We start from the raw sequence: 24683 nt of genomic DNA, 5'->3' as shown, positions 1-24683 counted from the left end.
TATGGAAATAACACTGCAGGCTGTGAAATCCACTCAGCCACAGCAGCATTGAAATTAACAATTTACTCTGCTCTTTTCGGGGAAAAGGATTGCTGAGTTTATCATATACTGTGTCTTAAGTGGTTCTTGCCAGAGCAGTACCTGAAGATGATTTAAACTACCCATAGTCTAGAAATGCATTTTAGTCTACAATGCATATGATCTTGGTTTACTACACACCAGTGTGCTCTTTCTATTTGTTTCTAGATTGTGTGATCTAGAAGTAATTTTTTTCAGCATTAATGAGTGCATATGAGGACTTAAAAACCTGGATTAAAAACACAAAGTAGATGACAAGTTAATTCCATAATACTGTGCCTTGCAAAATAGTGTTAATTTTTATTGCTTCTGTCACATGTAATCCTAAGGCAAATTTATAGTTATTTCCCAGGTTTAAAACTCTTGCTGAAATGTATTCCATGCAGTCATGTAATTGAGTGACAGATTTTTTTACACATCTAAAGAGTACAAGCCCTTCATGCATCTTTTAGTCTTCTGATCTTAGGATGTTAACTTAATTACAATAATTTCATTTACATTAGAATTAAAATATTTTTAATATATAGCCATCAGAAAATCTGGATATTCACACTGCTGATTCTTTAATGAGATTCTATATGTACTTAAACCTCCAGCAGTTCCTTGTGGCTACCAAGAAGCATTACGTAATTGCCAAAAGGCAGACCAACAAATGCTATAAATTATTTTTTTTTTAACATTTATTGGCAATTACCATTTATTAAAATGATCTTTAGTCTTTCTTGATGCCAGTGTCAATGTGAAAGAAGCCAGCATTTAGTTTGCATGTAAAAACATACCAGAGCAGGCTAGGAAAGTGATTGATACTTCTGCTGACCAAATGAACATGTTGTGGTACTGTGTCTGCTTGATCCTATATTGTGCTGTACCGTCTTATTGGAAAACTGTTGTGTTTATATGCCTCTCAGCCTTGTCACCTGGATTGAAAAGTGTATAAAGGATTAAATAGAATACTGTAAAATGATCTACTTTTGGAAAGTGTCCAGTGGGGTCTCAGAGGGATCCTTCACAGTCCAATTTCTTTACTATCTGTAAGTAATACTTGAAAGGATAAGTAACACTGATGAAAGAGGTTTGCACAACAATTTCAGCTCCTAGAAATAAATATAGATACCAATGCTGCATACTTTCTAGTCTCAGATGCTATTGTTTGTTTATGGACAAGAGGGATGGGGGAGTATTCCTAAGAACTAACTTCAGGCAGAGTTGGCTTGTTTCCCTGCTCTTCCTGTGTAACTAAAATGAAAATATAGTTCAAAGTAGGGATCTTGGTGGGATTCTCTGAATTTTTCTAGAAGCCTTTCTTCTCTCACTGAGTGCAGAATTCTCTTAATCTAATTTAATCTAATTCTCATTTATTTAAATGTCAACATTAAAGCTGTCAACAGGATCCATCCACAGAAATTCCTGTTACCTCAAGGTCAGCTAGGAGGTGCTCTTTCTAAAAAATTAGGGTCTTAAATAAGAAAGCAGTATTTTTGTGTGGGGAAACTTCACCACTTAGATCATACTGGATAACAGAATAAAAAAACATTGAAATACATTCTGAAGTTGTCATGAAAAAATGGTTGAGATCTGTTAGCTTTCAATAAGTGAAAACAATTCAAATGAAATCCATATAAAGAGTTTATAGGAGTTTTCCTCTGAATAAAGAGAAGTCTCCTTCTAGTTAAAGGGTGCATACTCTCCAGTAGAATAACTTTGCGGATTTAAGTATTTATGTGAGATTAAGATTGCCTATTGTAATTTACAGGGCTCTGGAGGAAATCAAAATTTCATGAGAAATAAGGAAATGTAGTAGGAGTATTTGACTTCCATAGGTTTATTCACCTATTACAAAGTACGTAAATTATGAAAACAGTACTTTGATTTCATTCTTGATTATAGAAGAATATAAATTATTTCACATATCCAATTTCTGAGATTTCCCTAAAGGTAGGTGTAAATCAAAACGACTTTTGACATCTACTGTTCCTTGTCCTTGGAAAATATATATTCTGCCTGTCTTGTTAACAGTACTGCAGAAGTACTGAAAAATATGACAGGGGAAACCTAAGATACTTGAGTGGATAACTTGTTGGATCCATGCCTGACTTATCAATTAGGATGTAGCATTGAGGAAGGTTACTCCTACATTCACATGTTTACTTATGTAAGTGCTTTCTAGGGTAATCTCAACACAGAGTCATGTTCATTTTGGTGACTTTTAATAGAATAGGGAAATAGAGTGCTATAAAATGCAACTTACACAAGTGGTGGGAGAAATTGTTTCACTGAAGAGTTGTGAACAGATCTCATTTACCATTTTCAAATTCTTTTTCCTCAAGCTCACCTGAGTACTACCTTATTGCTGCTCCCTTTCCTTGCTAGCAAACACACACAGTTTGCCATTTGTGTGGGAAATTTAGTAAGAAGTTGATGATCTTCAAATAGCACTTTTGCTAACAAGCGTATCTTACCCAGTCCTGTGTAGTTGTATTAGAGTATTAATGTCATTAAAATATGTAACACAGTGTAGAAAGAAATTCATGAATGTCACTGAAGTGATAAGACATTGCTCTGTTGAACTTGAGAGAGAGCAGATGTATAGCCCCCAGTAGCAAAAAATATCTAGGTTATACCTAAAGAATAACTCCTTTATCGGTGATGGAAGTGACAGCAAATTGCTGTTGCTTCTATATTTAGTCCAAGTCAGGTTCTGAGTTTATGCAGAATGTAGGAGATCCCATTTCTACTGCCAGTCTGAACCTGCAGGCTTTAGGAGCCAAGAGTGCAAAGGTGGTGTACTTGTGTCCAGTTGACACATCTCCATTTGTGATGAGCTACAGGAGTGTAGCTCTCAGAGCCCAAAGCCCCAGCTGGAGATGGACCACTTTCAGCTGAGGTGGTTTGTGTGGCTGAAGGCCCCAAGAGCTTGGTCCAGCCTCCTTGATCAAATATGGGGCAGAGGAAGTTCTGCAGCCATTCCAGAATAATGAAAGAAGATAAGAAGGCAAAGAGATTCAATATTCTTTTTTCCCCAATTAAAATTGAAGAGGAAGAATTGATGACTCAGATTGTTTAGAGAATGAATCAGATTTAATTAACTTGAAAATACACAGCTATAATGCTAATGACCTGATAGAAAGCTTACAATAATGAATTAAGAGGGCTATTTTAAGTTCTTGAAATAATCTGAAATTATAATATACTTTGCTTTGTCATTCTTCAAAATTTACTTAGTAGTCTAGGATATCTTTAAAGTACAGAACATTAAAGTGATAAAATGTTAAATGTCTAATTTTTGACCTCTAAATGTGTTACAGGCATTAGAGGCATAGGGATATGGTTGTAAATTAGTAAATTTGTAGACAAAACCTAAAGGTTTTTTTAAACTTTTAATGTTGTAGGCCAGCTGATTTGCATATATGTGAGTTTAGTGAAATCCTGCTTCACTAAGTGAATTCTCATTAAATCAAATAGTTGTAAATACTTAGTCAGTAACAGATCATGCTTAATGCTCTTTGATCCTGATTATCTGTGTGAATTCTCAGATTCAAAATACAACCTAGCTTTTAATTCAAATACATTGTGTACTACAAAGCTTTATTAGAAACATTAATCTCAAAAAATGTCTTTGTGCATTGTCTCCAATGTGGGTCTGCCGTTTCCAGTCTGCCATTTACCTTTCTCCAGTCACAATGAAACTTCAAAAATAAAAAGCAAGGCAAGAAATGAAAATGTAAGAATAAAGAGGGATATGTAAGTATGATATCTCTCTTTACAGAAAACAAATAGCATCAGGAGCTGCTAGGTGTGTGGAGGTAGCCTGCACAATCACTATGAGTGTTGGAAAAGATCTTCAAATCCCACAACCATTTCCATGTTGGTGTGCCACCATGACAGCTGTATACCATGCCACTCCTTTTTAGATATAAAAGTGAAAGAAGCCCTTTCCCCTTGCAGTTCCTTCTTTAAGGCTGTATTTGACTTCTTCATGAAGTGTATTAAGATTCCCCAAGACAAGGAATGGAGAGCTGTCTTTGCTGGTAGAAAAGTCTCAGGAGGGACAATTTGAAACAGACTTTTTGCTGTCTGTCATAGTATTCCTGCTGGTATTTGAATTTTAATATAGGAGAGTCTTGAATCCTCACATAGGGAAAGCCTAATATTATTTGTCAAGGTAACTGATATATATATATATACACATACACATATATATTATATATACATAAAATATATATTATTGTGTATATATATGTATATATAGATATACATGTGTGTATGTATATATATGTAAATCATAATTAGATTTTTAAAAGCTCATTTTTTTCTTAGGCTCTTAAATGAACAGGCATTGCTATAAACCCTGCTGTTAAAACCAGCCTAATTCTGTGAGATATGGTTCCATTGTTACTGTTGTATGTTTAGTAACATCTTTTTCCTTGAGTATGAGTCAGTAGGAATATATAATCACTTGTTAATAAAACTACTTTCCTTTATTTTCCTCTAATTCTATTTGCTATGATTAAATATTAATTTTATGTTATGATTAAGTATTAATTTTAGTATAGTTTTAAGTTAATGAAATATGAATGAGTAATGAAGTTGGTGATACCTACTTGAGTTTGTGCCCTTTATTAGCTGCATTAAGTACTTAAATATGCATAAGTTTCACTGTACTAAGAGTTTTTCCCTTTTTTTTTTTACACTGGGCTTTCAATAGTTATTTAGATTGTGCAGAATGTAATGCAAGTCTCTCAGAAGAAGCAATCACCTTCAGTATTTGTTGTCTCAACCTGTCCATACATATCACAGCACTAGGAGCAGAATTCTTGTAGCACATGTAGTATATTGTTCTAGTAGAATAAAACTAAACTGTAATTAAGCTTCTTTTGCCTCCTGAATTCACTATGCATATTGGCAAATGGGGAGGCCGTATGTTCTGCCTGCCAGATGATTTTCACTGAATTCTCAATGTCTTTTCAGAATGAGACCTAACTAGACTGGAAGACCATCTGAAAGGATTTGTGTAATGCTGTGATCCTTTTCCTTCAACCTTGCACTGATACCTGTGCAATGACATTAAGGATTTATGTGTGTAACTATTCTTTGGCAGAAATGAATTCTTCTAAAAAGTAAATCTTGAACTGGAAATTGTTTGAAATTTTATCTGTAAAAACCACTAGAGATAATTTTTCTTCTGGGAAACTTGTAGTAGAAGGTCACATTATAATTTTAGCAAGTTGCAAGTCTTCACTTTTCTTTAAGATATTGCTTACTGTCTTGTACATATAGTTTTAGTGCCTTTACATTAGAGCTTATTTTAAAGCAGAGAGTTAATTGTCCATCAGTACATATGAAGGCTGATGAGGTTTTATTTCATAATCCCTACAGCTGGCTGTTTTACTGAGTTATTCTTGAAGCCAGTTATTCCTGTCTGGGTTGAGATGATGTGCTTGTGAGGACTTCAGTTAATACAGCTTTATTGGAATAGAGTGAAAAAGACGTGTCAGTAACTTTCCATAAATGAAGAGAACTCTTAGATATCATTAAACTGAAGCAACTCTACCGTTTATGGCCACTTTAGTCATCCTTTGGCTTTTAACACTAATACATTGTTTCCTTTGAAATTTCTCTTTTCCCCCAGTGGAGTAAGAATGCATTCATGTTTTAGTCTTTTCTTAAAAATGTAATAATCTTTACAGTAGCTGTTGAAATACTGAAGTATTGCTCAGTCACTCTAGGTAACTTTTACCTTAATGAGAACTTAAATTTCTTTTGTAGCATAAATTGGTGCTATCAAAATATGTAGCATTTTGCAGTCATACAGTTAATTTTTAAACAGATTTTTAGGAGACCATTTATGTTACCATTTGGCAGTGCCTACTATAATTCACTTTTTAAGTAAGTACACTAATCAGCAAAATTCTACAATATTGCTTATCTACAAGGTGTGTATATACACATGTACATGTATTAATAGAAAGAAAAGTTCTAGCCTAGAAAAATGCAGACTTCTTCCCTTTAATATTCTTGTAGTCTACATTTTTATAAAAAGAATAAATAACTTAAAAGACACAATTAAAAAGAAACTCATATGATTTTACCACTGTTATATTTTAAAAATCTTGTTCATTTTGTTGGAACTATTCACTTTCAAGGAACAAAAGAGAACTGTGCTGAATTAATAAACATAGTTTTTGAAACGTCAAAGGAGTACATGAGATGGGCTAAATGAAAGGTTACAGATATTCTGTTAATATCATTAGGATAATATAGCTTCAAATTAATTTTTCCCAAGCTGCTGCTTGGGAAATACTTGTTAATACTGAAACTTAATTTGCTTTTATCTTTCATTTTAAAAAAGAAAAAAAATGAAATGTAGGAGGGATGAGATTGCTTTAGGGACATGATACGAGTGTGAAATCACTCCTACACAATACTGATGATACATTTTGAGAACTCTGCATATAGTAACTCGTGACTGAAGTTAAATAAACTAGTTTATGTAACTAAAAAGTGTGTATGCAAAAAAAATTCTTCTTGTTTTCATTAGTTGGATATTTGCTTAAATTACTCTGGTTACTAGAGCTTATGGAATTAATCTAATCAAATATCTGAGTAATAATTCTTAATTAGAGAAGAATTCTCAGCTGTCAATAGAATGTTAAATATGAAAGCTGTGTATGTGTATCTTCTGTCCTTTCAAGAAAAAGATGTAATATGACTAATGCAATTTTGACTGCACAGAAGAAAAAGTACATCTCAGTCTGAACTGAGTAATAACTTTCAAAGATGTTTTCCTCAGTGTTAATCTGAACACCTGAACATGTCACATCTTCTGCTAGTAAGTAACTCTGCAAGGAGTTTTTTTGAAGGGTTATCTACCTCAGCAGCACCCTGGAATGTCTATTTTGCACCTAATTTTTATAAACAGGCAAATCTGAGAATTCTGCATGCAATAACTCTTGAAGTAATTAGATTGTTTGGTAACCAAGAAGTGTGAATGTAAAAAAGTTGCCCTTGTTTTTCTCATTGTTTAGAAACAGTTTCTCAGGTGTCAGTGGAGTTGCCCCTGTAATGCTGAAGGTGAACACCAGCCAATAAAATAATTTCAAATAAATCAGAAAATCTCAACAGGAATGTTTAATAGAGTTCATATCATGAGATGTTACCTATTTTTACATATCAAATAGATCTTTTGGAGGATAACTTTTGAATATAATAATTACAGGAAAATAGGTAATTACTCCCCTGAAGTTATTAATAGTAGCATGTTCTGTTTTATTAACACACTTATTTGTGTGCTGTGTTACTGGAGACATTCATAGCTGTGCAGTTCTAACAAAAGGCAGACGCAAAATTAGGTGAAGTGAGTTACAGCTAAGCAAACTCTACTGACTGCTCATGTAACTGTTAAGTAAACACTCATTTATATAGTCATTAATATTTTAACTTTCTGCAGTTTAATCTATTATCTTTTAGACACAGCATTATTTTGACTTGTCTTCCCCTTTCAGCAACTTTTATGTTTTTAATTTCAGTTCTTTGTGTGTATATTTTAAGTTCCCAAGCCCTATCTCTCTACACTAAGCAAAGATTTTTGGGAAGATGTATCTCTTCAGTCATTACATCTTACTATTTTATCTCTCAAGGATTTCTATATCTATATGAAGAATTGAGTGTGTCTCACCTGCTCAGAATATTGTTGGTAGTGAAGGCTGCTTTTTCTGAAATTGCTATATTTTTTTGATGACAGATTTGATCAAGAATTTCTTCTTGTGTTTCTTTAAGGAATGTCACTGTCAGCAGGATCTTCTCCTCTTCATTCTCCCAAAATAACTCCTCATACATCTCCTGCTCCTCGAAGAAGAAGTCATACTCCTAACCCAGCAAACTATATGGTGCCTACTAGTGCCTCTGCGTCTGTCGCTAACGCTGTGTCTCAGCCTCCATCTACTGGCCAGGTGATCCAGAAGGAAACAGTGGGTGGAACAACATACTTCTACACTGATACAACTCCAGCACCTCTCACAGGAATGGTATGTTTGCTTTCAATACACAGCTGTCTGGATTTTGTAAATACTGAATTGGTTGATACTACAGATATTATTTTTAACGCTATAAACTGTTTATTCTGTATGAAGCTTAGGCCTTTTGGTTATTTTAGTTGTTCTCCAAAAATCACTGAAATGTAAGGACCAGAGGAATTTTTATATTTTTTTCATGCACAGCTTGTGTAGAGCTTTCTGGGGTTTTAACATAGCAATATCAAGAAAGCATTCTATATGTCAGTGGATACATTCATAGTGAGAAAACATCAAGAAGTCAGATTTTTTTTTTTTTTGAAAGGTTAAATAGATTTTACATTCACAGTGATGGGGAAAAGGCAGTTGCAAAACTGTTAAAGTAACTGTGTGCGTACATATGTACATATACACCTCCTTCTTCCTTGAAATCATTAGAAATGAATACAACATAAAAAAATTGTAACACATCTTATTAGTATATTTCTAACTTGTGCTGTACATGAAAATTTCATAGTTCTGTAGTTTGAACTGAAAGAGTAGAAAACTCTTCATTTACCTTATCATTAAGGACATTAAAAAGCTTGAAATATCTTGTTTTTAGGTTTTTCCAAACTACCACATCTACCATCCAGCTGCACCTCATGTTGCTTACATGCAGCCAAAAGCAAATGCACCTTCCTTCTTCATGGCAGATGAGCTCAGACAGGTAAGATGGTAGAGAATTTGAAGGAAAATTGCCTATCTTGGCAAAAAATAGGAAATTGCTAATGGTAGAAGAGCAATAGACACTTGCAATCTGTGCAGTCAGTTTTCTCTGTGGAGAATATGAAAAATCAAATCTTGTAGTAGGTAGAGTACAACAGAGGGTGGGAGTGAGTTACGACATATACGACTGCGAGCTAATCTGCATGCCGTGATTTACTATTTAGCTCATTACTATAACTGATGTGTTTTTTTGGTATGCATGGGTTTATTTTTGTAGCATTATTTTAAGTTGCAATGCTATTCAGTTTTAAAGTATCACACTGAAAGTGTATGCAGGTGTTAGTTGAAGAGCTCTTCTCAGGGCTCATCATCTCAAGGCTGGCTGTGAATATTATGAATTTCAGCTTTACTGTAGTAGGTGCCTTTGTCAGTGACACCTGTAGCAAATGTCTTTTGAAGCTCCTTCAAGAATTTAGGTATTTTATCATTCAAATTTTCAAGCTAGTGGTCTTCTGACCCTCTCTGTCCTAGACACTTGTGCCAATTCTCTATTTTAGTATAGGTAGCTAGTACTTCAAAGACGGTGTTCTCTTAAATTATCAAAAATAATGAGCTGAATTATAATGTTCAAAACTTAATTTTTCCTTCAGGAACTCATCAACAGACACTTAATAACTATGGCCCAGATTGATCAGGCTGATATTCCTGGTAAGTAAGTAGTGTTTCTCAAAACTCTAAACAGTGATCATGTTTTTCTGCAACCATGCACATTCACCTATATTAACATCATCTCACAAAAAATGCCTCCTGTTTTAATTTAATTTAATTTTTCATGGAGCTTTAGTCATCAGCCCAGGCCATGGTTAACCAAATGCAAAGTGTTTTAGAAATACGAATCATTCTTTCTGTCTTTTATTGTAATTTTCTTCTGTTTTGAAAGTCCTAAATGGTTATGAATACTTGAGAAAGCTGAGAAAGGAAAAATCACTAAGGCAGTAAAGCCTTGTGAAGAACAGTTTTGTATTACTTTGTAGATATTAGGTACTTCTTTAACTGATGCATGTATTTTTCAAAGGTTGTATGTAAACTAGCAAAGCACTTTTGAAGTTACTTGGCTGGTATATCAGAGAAGGCTTTGTACTAGTTGTCAGGCAAAAGAACCATATACTATTTACTGTAATTTGACTTTTGGGAATTCAGATTATTCAGCTTGATTTAAACAGTTTTTGCTTGCAGTATCTTCTCAAATTTGTATATAAGATGATAATGATGCAGCTAAAAAAATGCAGTTTAGTATTTTAATCCAGATGAAGTGCGAGGGTAATCTCTTAATCTGATTTGTAAACCTTTAGCACTTCTGTCTTCCCGTTTTCTAAACCAGTATATTAAAACATGTAAGACTGATACTTGCTTTTTTTTTCTGATGAAAATCGGGTTCTTATTATGGTATGAAGCCTGCATGGGAATGAGTGCTTATTATTGAATCATTTTAGGAAAAACACCAAAGAAATATCATTCATAAGGGTGAATTTCTAAGGTAAATGAGAAAATGGCAGATAGAACTGTCCATCTATTCTGTTGATTTTACTTAGTATAACACTTTTTCTGAAGACAGTAATTTTAGCTCTGTGGGATCACTTCTGTGAACCTACCAAAATGTTGGTATTAAAGCAAAAATAGTGAATTTTAACTTCACATAAAAGATGGTGGAGATAACTTATATATTAGTGAAAGTCATTTTCATCTTCTCTGCTACTCAGTAACTTTCTGAAAGTCAGCTGAGGCCTGATGTGTTTCTGTGTCCAAACTGATTCTAGCAGTTCCTGCTGAAGTGGACAGCTACCACAGTCTCTTTCCTTTGGAACCACTGCCACCGCCCAATCGGATACAGAAAACGAGCAACTTTGGGTACATTACATCGTGCTATAAAGCTGTAAATAGTAAAGACGACCTGCCGTATTGCCTTCGGAGGATACATGGTGAGAAAAATTGAGCTGTCTCAGTAAGACTAGCATTCCTAAGCATACCAGTCATATTTTAATGCCTGGCTGCTTCTCAGCAGTTTCAGATGAAATGATAAAGTAAAAAATTCTCATTCTAAACATTCTACTTTAAACCTTGGGTTTCACTTTTTCCTAGGTTTTCGTCTAGTTAACACAAAGTGCATGGTATTGGTTGACATGTGGAAAAAGATTCAGCACTCAAATATTGTAACTCTGCGTGAAGTGTTTACCACTAAAGCTTTTGGAGAACATTGTAAGTTTTTCTTTTTTCTTTCCCACTGCCCTTCCCCCCAGGTGACGTGTTGATATTTTGCAAATGTGTTTGAGTTAACAAAAATCACGTATTTCTATTTTTAAGCTCTAGTGTTTGCATATGATTTCCATGCTGGAGGAGAGACCATGATGAGCAGACACTTCAATGACCCTAGTGCTGATTCCTATTTCACAAAACGGAAATGGGGTAAGGAAACTGCACTATTATATAATACTTCTGTACACTGTTTCAAATAATTCAGCAGTAAACATCTGGTCACAAATAGTTGTTCAACTTTTTTGGCTGATCAGTTCAGTCATACCATAAGCTGATTGATATGAGAGAGCTCTTCTTCACCTCCTGTTTATAAAAGTTTTTTAAATTACCAAACAAATACAAAATTTATGTCAGCGTGTAAGGGAATTACAGCTCTTTGAAAGAAAAATAAGTTGGAACAAAATTGACAGCCAGGAGTTCTGGTGTCCTTATTGCAGGTGTGTCAGCAGGTAACACCTAACATTTAATGATTCCAAAATTCAAAAGATATGCTATGTCAATTTGGTGCTTGCTGTTTAGGTGTCCTACCCTTCTATTTTTTTCCTCAGTAGGTATTATGAGGAATAATTGGGCAGTATTTTGTTCTGATGGTTTGATATGTGAAGTAGTAGTTAAGACAAGAAATGGGTTGAAAAATCCCTGTACCATATTCTTTTCAGACACCAACTTCACATCTTAGGTCTGATTTTTTTTTTTTTTTTAAATCATGTTTATACATAGCTTCAATGGAGTCACTAAAACTACATCAACATTCTTAAGTAAAATCTGTCACAGGATGCTCTGTGGCTCAGCAGATTGCCCAGTAGAGCTCATAGGCTTGTGGCTAAAGCCTCTTCCTCTCCACAACAGTGTGCTGTCAATCATTCTTCCTGCTAGCACCAAATCGTGACCCCTGCAGTCTTACAAACTGAGTCAGGTGTTCAGAAAACAACACTGCCATGCTGAGAATGAGAGGTGGTCACTGCTGAATGGAATTACAGAAAGGCAGAAAAATACAATTTTTTGGGCCAACTTCTTACTTGATGCAAGACCAGCCCTGAAATCAGATCCAGCACTAGGAATTACCAGAGGACTGTGACATGGTCTGTTTTTTTTTAGAGAGGATCTTTGCTAAATGTCTTTAGTCTGCCAGCATGTGAAGAGAAACAAAAACTAAGGTTTTTTTTCTTTCTTGTGCCCTTTGAAATTAGAGGTTTTAGCCGTAAATTCAAACTGTTTCAAAGGTTAAGATGTAGAACTTTGCTTGGATATCTTTGACATCAGAATATAGTGGTTTGGTAGTGTGTGAATATGTTTAAAGGGTTAAAAGACTTTCAAAGACTTATGGATACCTTATATACTGTGTGGTTCTCACTGACTTTGCACTGAGCTGACCAGTATAAGTGGAGATGGAACTTGATTTCTGCCACTGATTTTGGTGGTAATATCTCAGATGGAGGAAACCCTAGTTTTACGTGTCATATCCTGTGGCAAATCAGAAAGTGCAATTATAGATTCAATGAGCCTGATGTGAATTTGGTGAGATAAAACTGGAAGATCTACTGCCAGGTTAATGACTGTTACGTGCAGGACTAGACTTCTGAGCATTTCCCAGTCATGGTTTTCAATTTCCATGTAAATCAGTTCTTGTTACGTTTTTTTATCTCTCTAGAGAGTCACAGAAGAATGATGTCTGTTCTAGATAAAATAGTGGAAGTTAGAATAAAATTCTTGGGAACGCATTCTTTCATCACACCGGAAAATAATGAAGTTTTGGTCCTATAAAGGGCAGTCATGTCTCATTAATCTATCATAGTTTTTTAAAGGAAGATCCACTAGATAAGACCTTAAGACCTTGGAGTTTGCAATGAAGTCCAACAGAGTCTTTCAAAGAACCTAAGTAGTCGTATGGCAGAGAAAATTCTCATTTAATGCCTGGTTAGAATGTTGGAAATGGAGTGAACAGAGACGATCACTGACGGGTCTCACAAGAAGATGTCCTTGGAGTTGTATTTCTTAACACTTTCACTTGTTTGCTTTGAAGATAAATGGTCTGTCAAAGTTTGCTGGAAATACCAAATTATTTGGATTGTTAAAAACAAAGGCCAATTGTGATTGATTGCAGAAGGATCTTACAAGACTGGAACTGCTACTGATAATATAGCAGGTGATGTAATGTAAACCAATGTGATCAAAGGAAAAATGTAATTAGCTCTAAACATGAAATGATGGTCGCTGTTGTGACTGTTGCCACTCAGTAATAGTCTGGGACCACAGTTAGGTAGAGTGCAGAAAATACTGTCCGCTTGCTGAATAGCTGTAAATAGGAAATAGGGTGATGTAGCTTATTAAGAAAAGAGCAATGAAATGGTAGATATTGTATTCAATATGTGTGTGCCTGATAGACTCCTATCCTGTAGGTGTGGTCCTCCTCATGTTTTTTGAAGGGTGTAGAAAAGCAGCAAAGAAGTTGAGAAGAGGTGACAGGGATTATCAAAGGTGTGGAAAAGCTGGATGAAGAACAGCAAAGTGGAATACTGCTTTCATGCTTTTAAAGATGGAAAGGAATATAATGGAGTTAAAAAATACTGGAATATGGTCTGAAAAATCATCTGGATTAATGAAGAAATTAATAAAAAAAGTTTATTTCTTCCAGACTAAAACTAAGGACTTAGCAATGAAACTAGACAGGTATCAAATTCAAAACCTGTGAAGGGATAATTAAGCCGTAGAACTTCCACAGATTATTGTGGATATTTGCCTAGGTTCAAGGGGGAAGTAGGTTTACTCATGGTGGAGAAATATTTGGAGACTGCAAAGACATTGTATTTACTTCTGGGCTGCAAATCACTGGAGGCTAATAGAATATTCTACTTGTTTATGTTTATACATTTCAGTATTCATGGCAAGCTGATTTTAGTGTATGTGTCTTTGAAACAGGCTCATGGGCTATATGGATCCTTTATTTGGCCTACTTCAACTTCCTTTTATAGGCAGGAATAATCTGGGAAGATGGAAATAAGACATCAATGTCTGTTCAAACCAAAGTATTATTTAATTAGAATGACCTGTTGCAAAAGAACTTACAGGGATATGTAGGGAAGATAAGTTTCCTGACTGGGGCACTTACTACCTGGTCTTTCAATCTTTTTAGTAGGTAAATTAGGGGAAAAGTCACCTGAATTCCCAAATTTTGCCAAATCTTTCTGCATATCTTTGCTTTGGCCTTTCTTTCTTTTTTTTTAATAACTGCTGCTTTCTTAGTCTGGTCCTCAGTAAAAGGAGCAATTTAAGAGAGAAAAATAAGATTGCATACCTATAACTTGATTTCTCAGAATTGCCTGCCTTCACGGATCCTTTCTCCATCCCCTCACAGAGTTTCTTGGCCGTCTGCCTGCCTAGAGGAGACTCCCAAGAGAAGCAGGGGAATGGATGGAAGTTGGGTACTCTGCAGCATGAGGCCCAGATTAGTACAATTGCTTTTAAAGGTTTTAGGAGGCACAACACTGTGAACCTGATCAGTGAACTCAGAGAATTTGATTTCAGGTATGCAACCTTATTTATGTTGAACACTTCAGTTGGCAACGTGAGACCTTGATAGCTAAAAGATGAGGATTATGGTTTACATGGCTGTCTTGCATGTCACTGGTGTCAATGTGGTCAGTCTTGGGTGTTTTCTTCTTGCCATGTTATTTACAGACCCTGTTACAGAACTACCTTGGCAGAGATTTGGTGTGGGAGAGAAAAATAGCAGCTTACATTTATTTTTATACCGTAATGTCTCTAACTTCTGAATGCAGTATAATTTGTTGCTCGTGTTCTTTATTCAATTATACCTCCTTTTCCTTCAGATGGTACAGTGTGATAATCTTAACATTGTTCTGTCATATATAACTAAATTTGCACGTTTTAAAATCAGGAATCTGGATTTTCAGTTAATTGCTACTCAAAGCACATTCATTTGAAAGTTTCTTCTTATTTTATTTTCACTTCCTATATTTCCTCAAAACATTTTTTCATACTCTAAATATTAAATCTGTTTTTCTGGAACTTTTTGGTTTTCTTACACCATTCTTATATTTCTTAGCTTCAGATTATAGTACATATTAGTGCATTTATCTCTGCTGAAATTCTCTTTGCATTAAGTTAACTCAAAAGTACTGAAATGTTGCTCTTTCCAGTCCAATAATTGAATGGTAAATCAGTGAATGTATGTACTTTAAAACTGAACAGTCAGAAAATCCTGTCAAATTAACAGTAACTATTGAGAGCTGCCAGAAAGGTTTGTCCTGATGAGTTTTTGTGGTTGGCAGATATAAGCATGCCTTTGATATGTCCTTTGGTCTGCTTTTAAATGCTCTGAGTAATTAAATGTTGGCGTACATGCTGTTAGGAGGAGTTTCCAGCAGCACAGTCTCTGTTTTTCAGCAAACAAATACTTTCTGATGAAGATAAGCACAGTCCGGGAAACTTGCTTTGCTTTTGACACATTAATAGTGGTATGTCATGCACAAAAATGGACTTCAATGCTGACTTTACAGTTTTTGCATCCCCACATGCTGAATGTTTTTTCATAAAATACTCCTTCCATTGAAAAAGGAATAAGTTGTGTGATGACTAGATGAATAGTGTGTGATGAGGAGTAAGAACATATCAGTATTGAAAGTCAGCATGATGTTTTTGAAGACAAAATATGTGACTAATAATTATCCTAAAATACCTTTGCCAAAAGCTGCAACTTTTTCAAAGTAAGTTCAGCTTTGGAATTTTTACAAAAACTACTGCTTCACTCCAGTAGTTCAGAACCTTTCTGTATATTGAAAACTGGGAAATGTCAAACTAAACCTCAAGTTTCTCTGAAGGAGAAATGAAGGCTACTGCATTTGACTTGTTTTTTGTACTTCAGCTTAGGAGCACCAAGTAAACACTGAACAATTCATAGTTCTAAATATAAAAGACTGATTTACAAGCCTGAGAGGTTCAATTTAGTAAACAGCTTAATCTTTCATTGGTTTTGTTGGTTTTTTTTCCTTCATAACTGTGTGAGAATTGCTGTTTCTTAGCATGCTTTCTGACAGTCTTCCTGATGATATCAAACAGGTCCTACTGCTGGTGTTCCCAGGTCTTACTTCCCACCCCAGGACTATTCCTGGATTCATACTTACTCTGGAGAACAGAATTTCATTTGAATGCTTTCTTTAACAAACAAAAAACTTAATATACATATGCACAGTGGTACAGAGGATAATATTTTGTTCTGTTGTGAGCAGCATACCACAGAACTTGAAAATAATTTTCAGCATTTTTTTTAATTTATTTTTATCCCAATGTGGCAAGTTATGGAAAATAAATGGATAACCTGTGTTTTTGAAGTGGCAGGTTTTAAATTTTTAATCTTTTCCATTAGAGGCTGTATTCTACATCACAGAGATGAAATTATTGGGAGAAGTGAATCTGCCATGCAGTAGGTGGGAAGAACACAGTCTGAAATTTTGCTTGCTGTAGCCATAGATTCAGCCTGTGGTAGGAAGCCCTTCAAATCAACCATGGAATCTCTTAAGAAAAACACATTTTCAAGGAATACTTTGATCATTTGAGGAACATTTACTTTTATTCTTGTGATGTTTTTTCTTGTGTTCAGCACTGTTTGGAAAGCTTTCCTACTGTGTTTCTCCTGAAGAGCAAGCTTTTGGGTCTCATCTCCTTCAGTCCTTGCTCAAGTGCTATCTGTGGCAGGTCTGATGGTCCTCTTGGGACATACATTATAGTCAGCATTGCTGCCAAGTGAACTGCTTTTAATGGTACTTATTTTGAACAGATAGATATGTAGGAGGACATTTCAAAGCTGATTATTTCCATGTTTTAGCTTGTACATTTAGTGTATGTGAATGTGGGGTGGATCCAACTGTTGTGAAAGCATCAGTGTAGATTTGGCTGTACCCTCAAGTAAGTTTTTCCAGTAGTAAAATAATATTGCTTGAGATTTTCTGATAGATGAGACACTGGTCTTTCAGTGTGTATTGGATATTCTCTTGGTTACATTGCCTTAAGTTGGAAATCAAAGGGCAGGTGCTGCTATGCATGCAGAAAAATAACTGCAAGGTTTTGGCTTTTCTCTCTCTTTGGGATACTATAGCAACATTTCTATTCTGGACTTTCTTCATACAGATCTAACTGTCTTACAGTGTCCATGCACATCCCTGTTAAACTTACTACTCATGTTGCTGTTCACCAAATATAAAGTGCATTCTACAGCTAGTAGTAAAGAGAGTCTCAACTAATACAGGAGGTTGTATCTCCTCAGTCATTTTCTATCATAATTTTTGTCATGCTGAAAAAGAGAGACTTATGAGGGGAGAAAGTTTGTTACATGAGACTTCTGGTATGATGGTTTTTGTGGGAAGTGATTTGCGTAATAATTCATCAGGGGACCAGAAAAAACAAACAATATCTCATTATATTCAGCTTTCAGTAGACATGCCAGGTTTATTACTTTTTAAAGGAGTCAGCATCTTGATCTTCATAATCTAAACCAAAGCACCTTGAAACCTGAAAGCAAACTGAAATTTAAAAAATGGACAAAAGGGAGCTCAAATGAAAGCTGGTAACATTCTCAGCCCATCACCCCAAAGTCAGTAAAAATTCCAAGTAAAAAGTTATCAGGAATGTGTACCACTTTCTTTCACTGTGCATATGTTTTGTGTGTGCATACACATGCAAGTGTACATACACTTGCTTTGATCAAATGCACATGTGTTGATGTGGTCCTGTAGGAAAAGGGGGGGAAAATAACCCTAACCTCAAAAAATGAAAAGAATGAAAAACAAAACAACCCAAAAAACCCCAAACAAACGAACAAAAAATGTTTAGACAAGAGCGCAGTCAGTTTCCAGCAAAACCAATCAGATGCTTCTGCGATTTTACTTAACACTGGTGATATTACTGGTCTCAAAAATAGCAAATCAGTAGTGAGACAACCTCTTGAAATGTCTCTTGTGGTCTGTAAAATTGAGAAGTGCGGTCTTACTCTGGGTGTATTTTCTTCTGCTTCAGCTTTGTCCAAGGCAAACAATGCCAGCTTAATTGAATTACACACATCATACTTAAAATAACATTATCTATATCTTCATTTTTTTCGTCTGTGACTCAGTATTACTCAGACCATTTCTAATGCAAGATTTGAGTTTGTGTTTGTGAAGATTGAGTTTTACTTCTGAAAGGGGAGCTACAAATCCATTTGGAAGGGGAACAATGCATTTCTTTCATATGACCCATGGAATAGGAGTCATGCAGTGATGTCAGGGAGCTCTGTCACAGCAGAACATCTGTGAAGTTGTGTTCAGTGATGTTTTGCCACCAAATTTTCGTCTGATTTCCCCATGTAATTTGAAATTAGCTAGTTATTTTTTTCTTGTTAGATGATAGAAAATGTTTAATTGGGAAGCCTACCTGCAACAAAGGAGGTAAACTGTTGCAGCTATTGCAGTATATACTGTTTCAGGATACTGGTGTTTTTACTTCTAAAGTACCTGCAGATTTCAATGTACCATTTACTTTAAGCAATTTCCAACCAGTGCTCATTCTATACTTCAAAACATAATTTCCGTGAATATGAGAGTGAAAATAATAATGCCTAATAAATTATTAACGTTTTCAAAAAAACACAGGTGAAACCAACCAATGAAGAAAAATCTATTCCAAAACTCACCTTTAAAACAAAATAGATGTGTCTTTCAAGGACTATTAAGAGTTAAATGAAATTAATATGTGAGTTAATTGTATAATTCAAGATGTTGTACTTTGCTTTTTTGCACATCAGGCTTCTATTGATGCTTACAATGTTTTGGTTCTAGGTCAGCATGATGGACCTCTGCCACGGCAGCATGCAGGGTTGCTTCCAGAGTCTTTGATATGGGCATATATTGTGCAGCTCAGCTCTGCCTTAAGGACCATTCACACAGCAGGACTGGCCTGCAGGGTTATGGATCCAACAAAGATTCTGGTAACAGGCAAAACAAGGTAATGAAAGCATTCAGCCTCACCGTGCTCTGTGTTTGTGGCAGCTGCTGAATGATACATAAACAGCTACTAAGTTCCCTCATCTAGCATGAGGCTAGATTGTAACTTGGGTTTTTTTAAAGAGCTTCTAAAACATATTTTGGGAAGACATTATCCTCAAGCTACAGATCAGACCCCCTACTGTCAGTTTAGAAATTTGTTGATTTATTTGTAAATTGAATGCTGTCTGTGCGTTTTATCAAATAGCAAAATCAGTCTTTTCTGATGCATAGTAATTTGCTAAGTACTGATGACTTTTATCATATCAGCAATTCAATGAATGCTAGAGGAAAAATTGAGTAACCAGTACAGTTAAATGGCAATTTTTCCTTATCTCTTCTTGTTCCTAAAGGTTACGAGTCAATTGTGTTGGAATCTTTGACGTTTTGACATTTGACAACAGTCAAAATAATCCACTGGCATTAATGGCTCAGTTTCAGGTAAGACAACACTGCCAGTTAGGTTGGTGGCTTGGCAAAGATATTACTGCAAACCAGTGTGGTTCCTTTTGGAAGACAAGTACTTTAATTAAACTGTAATCTAGTGTATCTATCTGTAAATGACTGTATTTTTCATTTCTGATTTGATCTTGGTTCTCCCATACACTACTCAAATTTGCTTGTAATTTATAAATATGAATGCTCACTTTGACATCTTCTGCTTCTAAAATTTCAGCAAGCTCACCAAACAGGTTGAACTATAGTATTTAACAAACTTAAGTCAGAAATGACTGGAAATAGAAATTTCTAAACAAAGGAGAAGGAAAAGCTTACATTTAGTGTTAGAGATAAAAAATAATGATTCAGTAATAGTTTTTGCTCTGTCTTTTGTGATTTTAGCATAAATAAGTGTTGAATACCTGTTGAGAGGAGTAAAATCTTTCAATTAACTGCATTTAGGCCCTCTCCTCATGCCTGAAAGATTCTAGTGTATCTTTATTTTGGGCTCCTAGTTTTTCCGTGCTCTCCTGGTGTTCTCTGAAGCGTGGACTCTGCATAATTCCTGAATTAAGAAGAACCCCTTTAGACTTAACAAAAACTGTTCCACAGTCATCTGGAGCATCACTGTGTACAGGAGTGCCTCTTTCCCTAACTTCCCCTCAGGGTAAAGTACGTTACTTCAGCAGTCATCACATACCCTGTCTGTGCTGGGAGTGAAAGACTACAGTAGGGAGTTGGATTTAATTTATTTTCATTAATTGAGCTTATTCACTGTGAGAACTGCTTATTGAGAGTCTTGGAGTAATAACTGAAATGTTTGAACTTTGGTCAGCAGAAACTAGCTTGTTGGAGACCATGTCCTAGAACATAACTCTTTTTTTTTTTTTTTTTTTTTTTTTTTTAAATGATACAGTAAAGCAGTTTTCAGGGTACTCTGAGGAGTTCACCAAAGGATTTCACGTAACACACATACACTCAGCTATACTATCAGTGGGCTTTTGGTAGTAATTTAGTGGAAAACAGTTGAGAAGATGAAAATACATGTAAATAAGGGATTCCATGCCTAAATGTGTAACGAGAGAGGTTTTTTTAAAAAATCTAAGTATTTCTCTATTTCAATTTCAGCTTGGGAAGGGATCCTCCTGACATATTATGACATTCAAGTAAAGGAAAACATTTAAAATACTTGGAAATACAAATCTAAAAATACTTGCAAGTACACAAGTCTGTCAAAAGCACTTACCACCATAGCAGCTCAACACATGGCAGCTGACCTGCTTGATAATGCCTAGTTTTGTTTAAGGGGAGTGGCTTTTCATGTTTTATACATTGTTAATATTCAAATTGTTTAGGTTGCACTGCTAAACCAGAAAAGAAGTACTGCTGAATACTTAGTTTGGCTAAGAGCTAAACTGCAGTTTGTAAATATAGTATGGCATTTTCTTTTGTTGCTTTTTCTAGAAGAGCTAGGCTTTCACTGCCCATTTATTTCCTTCAGAGGTGCCAGGCTGAGTTCATTCCTTGAAATTTAGTAGTCATTTCTCATGCTCTACCTTTGTTTGCCCGAGCAAGATAAAATTACAAAATAACAGCTGCTGCTCATCCTTTTTCCTTTCAATCCATGACCCAGTTCCTGAATTCCTCTGGGACTCCTATGACTGTTAAAAATGTAGGTTATCTCTTGGTTTACCTCCCAACTATATTCATTTCCTTGTTGCTGTCTTCAATGGAGAAGTGTATGTTTGTTAGGATTTGCCATTTTCTGGCTATTTCCCATGGTTAATACAAAGAGAGATTTTGGCCAAAACAATTGAGAGGCATGTAAAAAGGAATGCAGTTGTTCTTTACAGTCTGTGTTAAACACATTGATCTCTGTGATCATTTAAGGGTCACCTAAATGCAGCAATAAGGGAAGCTAAAAAGAAGTACATGAAATATGAATGGCCACTTGCATGAAAACACAGGGGTTAAATCTGTATAAACTGCAGCATGTGACTTCCTGCCCTCCCCCACCCCAGTCCATAAGTCTTCTGTCAGTCAATTGCAAGGTACAGACGGGAAAACTAGATGGTGATACCAGAAACAGTAAAAATGTTTAATAAATATTTCTGTATTTGAAATAAAATGTGAGTTCTCCCCTTTACAAAAATAAGAGAACGTAAGTTTTACTGTTTTAACAAATGCTATAAGTTTACTTTTGCCTAAAGTTAATATTTCCAGTTTAGCAAACCAAAATAACTTTCACATGTACCTCCCCAGATTTAAAGAAACTAGTTTGAAGAGGCATCTCAAATGCTAATCTTGACTCTAAAAAAAACAACCAAAATGTAGGAACTTGGAGGTACTTCTAAGGACAATTCCAGAACCGATCCTTTTAAGTGAATCCACAGAACTGGAGTATGGATGAGCTGATACTGATCCAAGCATAGCAGTGGATCAGGATAAACAAAACAGAATAAAAAGTAATTTTGGTTTCAAAGTGTTTCTGGAAAATGGATCCTGTCAAAAATAAGTTTTATTTGAATAGCTTACATGTCTGGCTGGTAAACTCAATTTGATAAAATGCTGAGACATCTGTAGGGCATTTGGCATAGTGATACATACCTATTTAATGTAAAAAAATTAAGCAAGGGTACCTATGCAGTTAATATTTAAATTACTCACCTGACATGCTTGAAATCAATTTGGTCCCAGGTAACATTAATGAAGGGGGCTGTTCCTGAATTTATCTCCTAGGTCTGGTTTTTAGTGAATGCTATTTAATAGTTATCTCAATTAATTAAATGCTGATAAAATCTTTACTAGCAAAGCTTTCAAGAGGCAAAAAATTAAGTTGATATGGGTTACAGTTATGAACTGAATTACTAATTAAATGGTTATTAATTGCATGCAAGGTGCATTTCTGAAAAAAAGGCTACCTGTGCTTAGAAGGTGTAAAGCTTTTCCTTAGTTAGGAATCAACTTAGTTTGACTTCACAGTCACTTGTGATAGTTACCACAGCAGAAGTTTTCTATCAGATCTGTGGCAAAAGGAACTTATGGGATCCATAGGAGTATGCAAACATAATAGGGAGTATAAACAAGGAAATGACTGTACCTGGTCTGTACCTTGCACTAGCAAGGCTTCTACAGGAATGCAGCATATATTTCTTGTGTTCCTGCTGCAAGGAAGTCTGATAAATGTTGTGTGCCTTCTTTAGCCTTTCTTTGCCTAGGAGCAGTAAGAGCTGAATCTGCTGATATTTTCAGAGGATAGGTTAGGACATAATAGGCACATATGGATTGCCTCCTTACAGACAGAGTGGTGTAACTCAGCTTCTGGGAAGTCATGTGCCCTGTCTGAATGGTCAGCAGATGGTAGTTCAGTTGCTTCTAAGACAGTAATCTGACTCTCAGAAATCCTGAACTTTTTGGGATCATTCCAGCTTGTGATATTCTGATTTTCCAGTCACACAGGAAAAATATTGCCTTTGTGCTCTTGTAAAATTTCAAACATTGGGTATTATGATAACATTTTCTTTCAGGGTTTCAGCTAACAGTGAATAGTGAAGTGCCTCCAGAGAGCAGTTCAACTGCCTCAAAATATGAATTGTCTTACAGAATTTCAGCTGTATCTTAAATTGATCAGTCTCTTGACTGAATGCTTGAAGTTCCTAAAATATGTGGGATGAATCCAAGCTACTTTTGTGTCTAAAACAAGCTAATCTTTGGCTGTAATTTCAAAATTGTGTGTTTGGGGCTGCACTGGGGTGTTGTATCCTCTCTGCCAGTTCTTCTGGTAGATCTAATTTGCAAAAAAACCAGAAATATAAGGTTTCAAGTCAAATGCTCAAAATCCCACAAAGCTCAGATTTAAAATTTCCTGTCTAGTATTAAATGTAAGACTTTCTCAACCATTTTTAAAATCTAATGCAATCTGTATTATGAAAGCAGCTGTGCAAAGGAATACATCATTTTCATAGGGTCTTGCCTGAAGTCCTATATTTTCAGTGTCTCAGGGTTGTGTGATGATACAGAATTTATATACTATATATCCTTATGATTGGCTAAAAGCTGAAAGGTACTAAGTGTAGAGGACTGCAGAAAGAAGTATGACTGTGGTTAATAGAAATGCATGTTTCTTCCAAGTCTTTCTGGAGAAAAAAATAATAACGAAAATGCCATTGTCTCAGGTGACACACATTTCTAGATACTGTACCAGCAAAAATACTTTGTTTAGAACCAAAGCAGTGTTGCCTGCTGCTGAAATTGACTACTTGGTAGTGGAAGCAAGTTCATACCAAAAAGGGGGTTTATTGCTCTGATTAACTTCTCTTTACTAAAGGAAAAAGAAATACTGATACTTGGAAATTCCATGTTGCATAGGAAGGAGTCTAGCAAGTGCCAGTCCCACCTCCTTATCAACCACTTTGTCCTTACTTCTGTCTCATTTTCCACATACTTTTTCTGTCTTCATTAGCTACAAGAATAATATGCTTTTCAACTTGACATATTGTATATCCATGTTCAGATTGTGATGCTTAATCATCTTTGATATAGGAACAGCAGGGACATTGAGAGACTTAGAAAGATTTGGTATTTTTCCCTGTGCTTCAGCACCTGTGAGGACTGGCTTCTGGGAAGGCTCTGCTCAGCTGCTGTAGCCAGAGGCAGCAAGTGTGGTTATGCCTCTGGGTGGAAGAGTTGTGAGGGACTGTGGCATCCATCACAGCACTTTTCTCAAGCTGCCAAATTCTAACCAGAACTTTTAATTCTGCCAGATTTTTTAGCCTTTCTTACAGAAATGACAGAAGGTGTATTCCTTGTATGACTGCATTCTCTGCTAAGTGGTTTGGCCTTGCCCTAGGCTATGGAACTGACATTCTCAATTACTAGTAGCTTTTATGTTTTTAGTTTTCCAAAAATATCTTATTTTCTAAAAAAAAAAAACAACTCAGGAAGATTCTAACTTCATATCACTAGCTGATAAATTCACTTTGAGGCATGTATGGAATTCCACCAGCATGGAAAGCTGCAGGTGTTTTTAAGTTTGGCTGTGTTGTGTGTAGCTGAAAGCCTTTCCATGGAAAAAATCAGTTCAACTTTTCCTATAATGTCA

At 35.5% G+C, this 24683-nt stretch overlaps 1 protein-coding gene across 10 annotated transcripts in view; it reads left to right on the top strand.

Moving 5' to 3' along the window:
- The window catches only part of PAN3 (poly(A) specific ribonuclease subunit PAN3), a 102252-nt gene that overhangs the window by 42263 nt on the left and 35306 nt on the right, over window positions 1-24683 (top strand). For 7 of the 10 annotated variants that reach the window (XR_015284715.1, XM_086881687.1, XM_086881692.1 and 4 more), the window contains 8 exons: window positions 7855-8102; window positions 8692-8796; window positions 9446-9503; window positions 10613-10774; window positions 10935-11051; window positions 11157-11258; window positions 18941-19106; window positions 19498-19585. Coding sequence is in view for 8 of the 10 variants with exons in the window: in XM_086881687.1 (XP_086737813.1) it covers window positions 7855-8102; window positions 8692-8796; window positions 9446-9503; window positions 10613-10774; window positions 10935-11051; window positions 11157-11258; window positions 18941-19106; window positions 19498-19585 (1046 nt within the window). In the remaining 2 variants the exon portion in view is untranslated. The remainder of the gene's footprint in view (window positions 1-7854; window positions 8103-8691; window positions 8797-9445; window positions 9504-10612; window positions 10775-10934; window positions 11052-11156; window positions 11259-18940; window positions 19107-19497; window positions 19586-24683) is intronic. The other 3 variants (XR_015284716.1, XM_086881691.1, XM_086881685.1) reach the window with 1 other exon arrangement.

This window comes from Cyanistes caeruleus, chromosome 3 (genome assembly GCF_971803275.1).
Source record: "Cyanistes caeruleus chromosome 3, bCyaCae1.hap1.1, whole genome shotgun sequence".
Taxonomy (NCBI): Eukaryota; Metazoa; Chordata; class Aves; order Passeriformes; family Paridae; genus Cyanistes; species Cyanistes caeruleus.
This window is presented reverse-complemented; position numbering and strand designations above follow the sequence as displayed.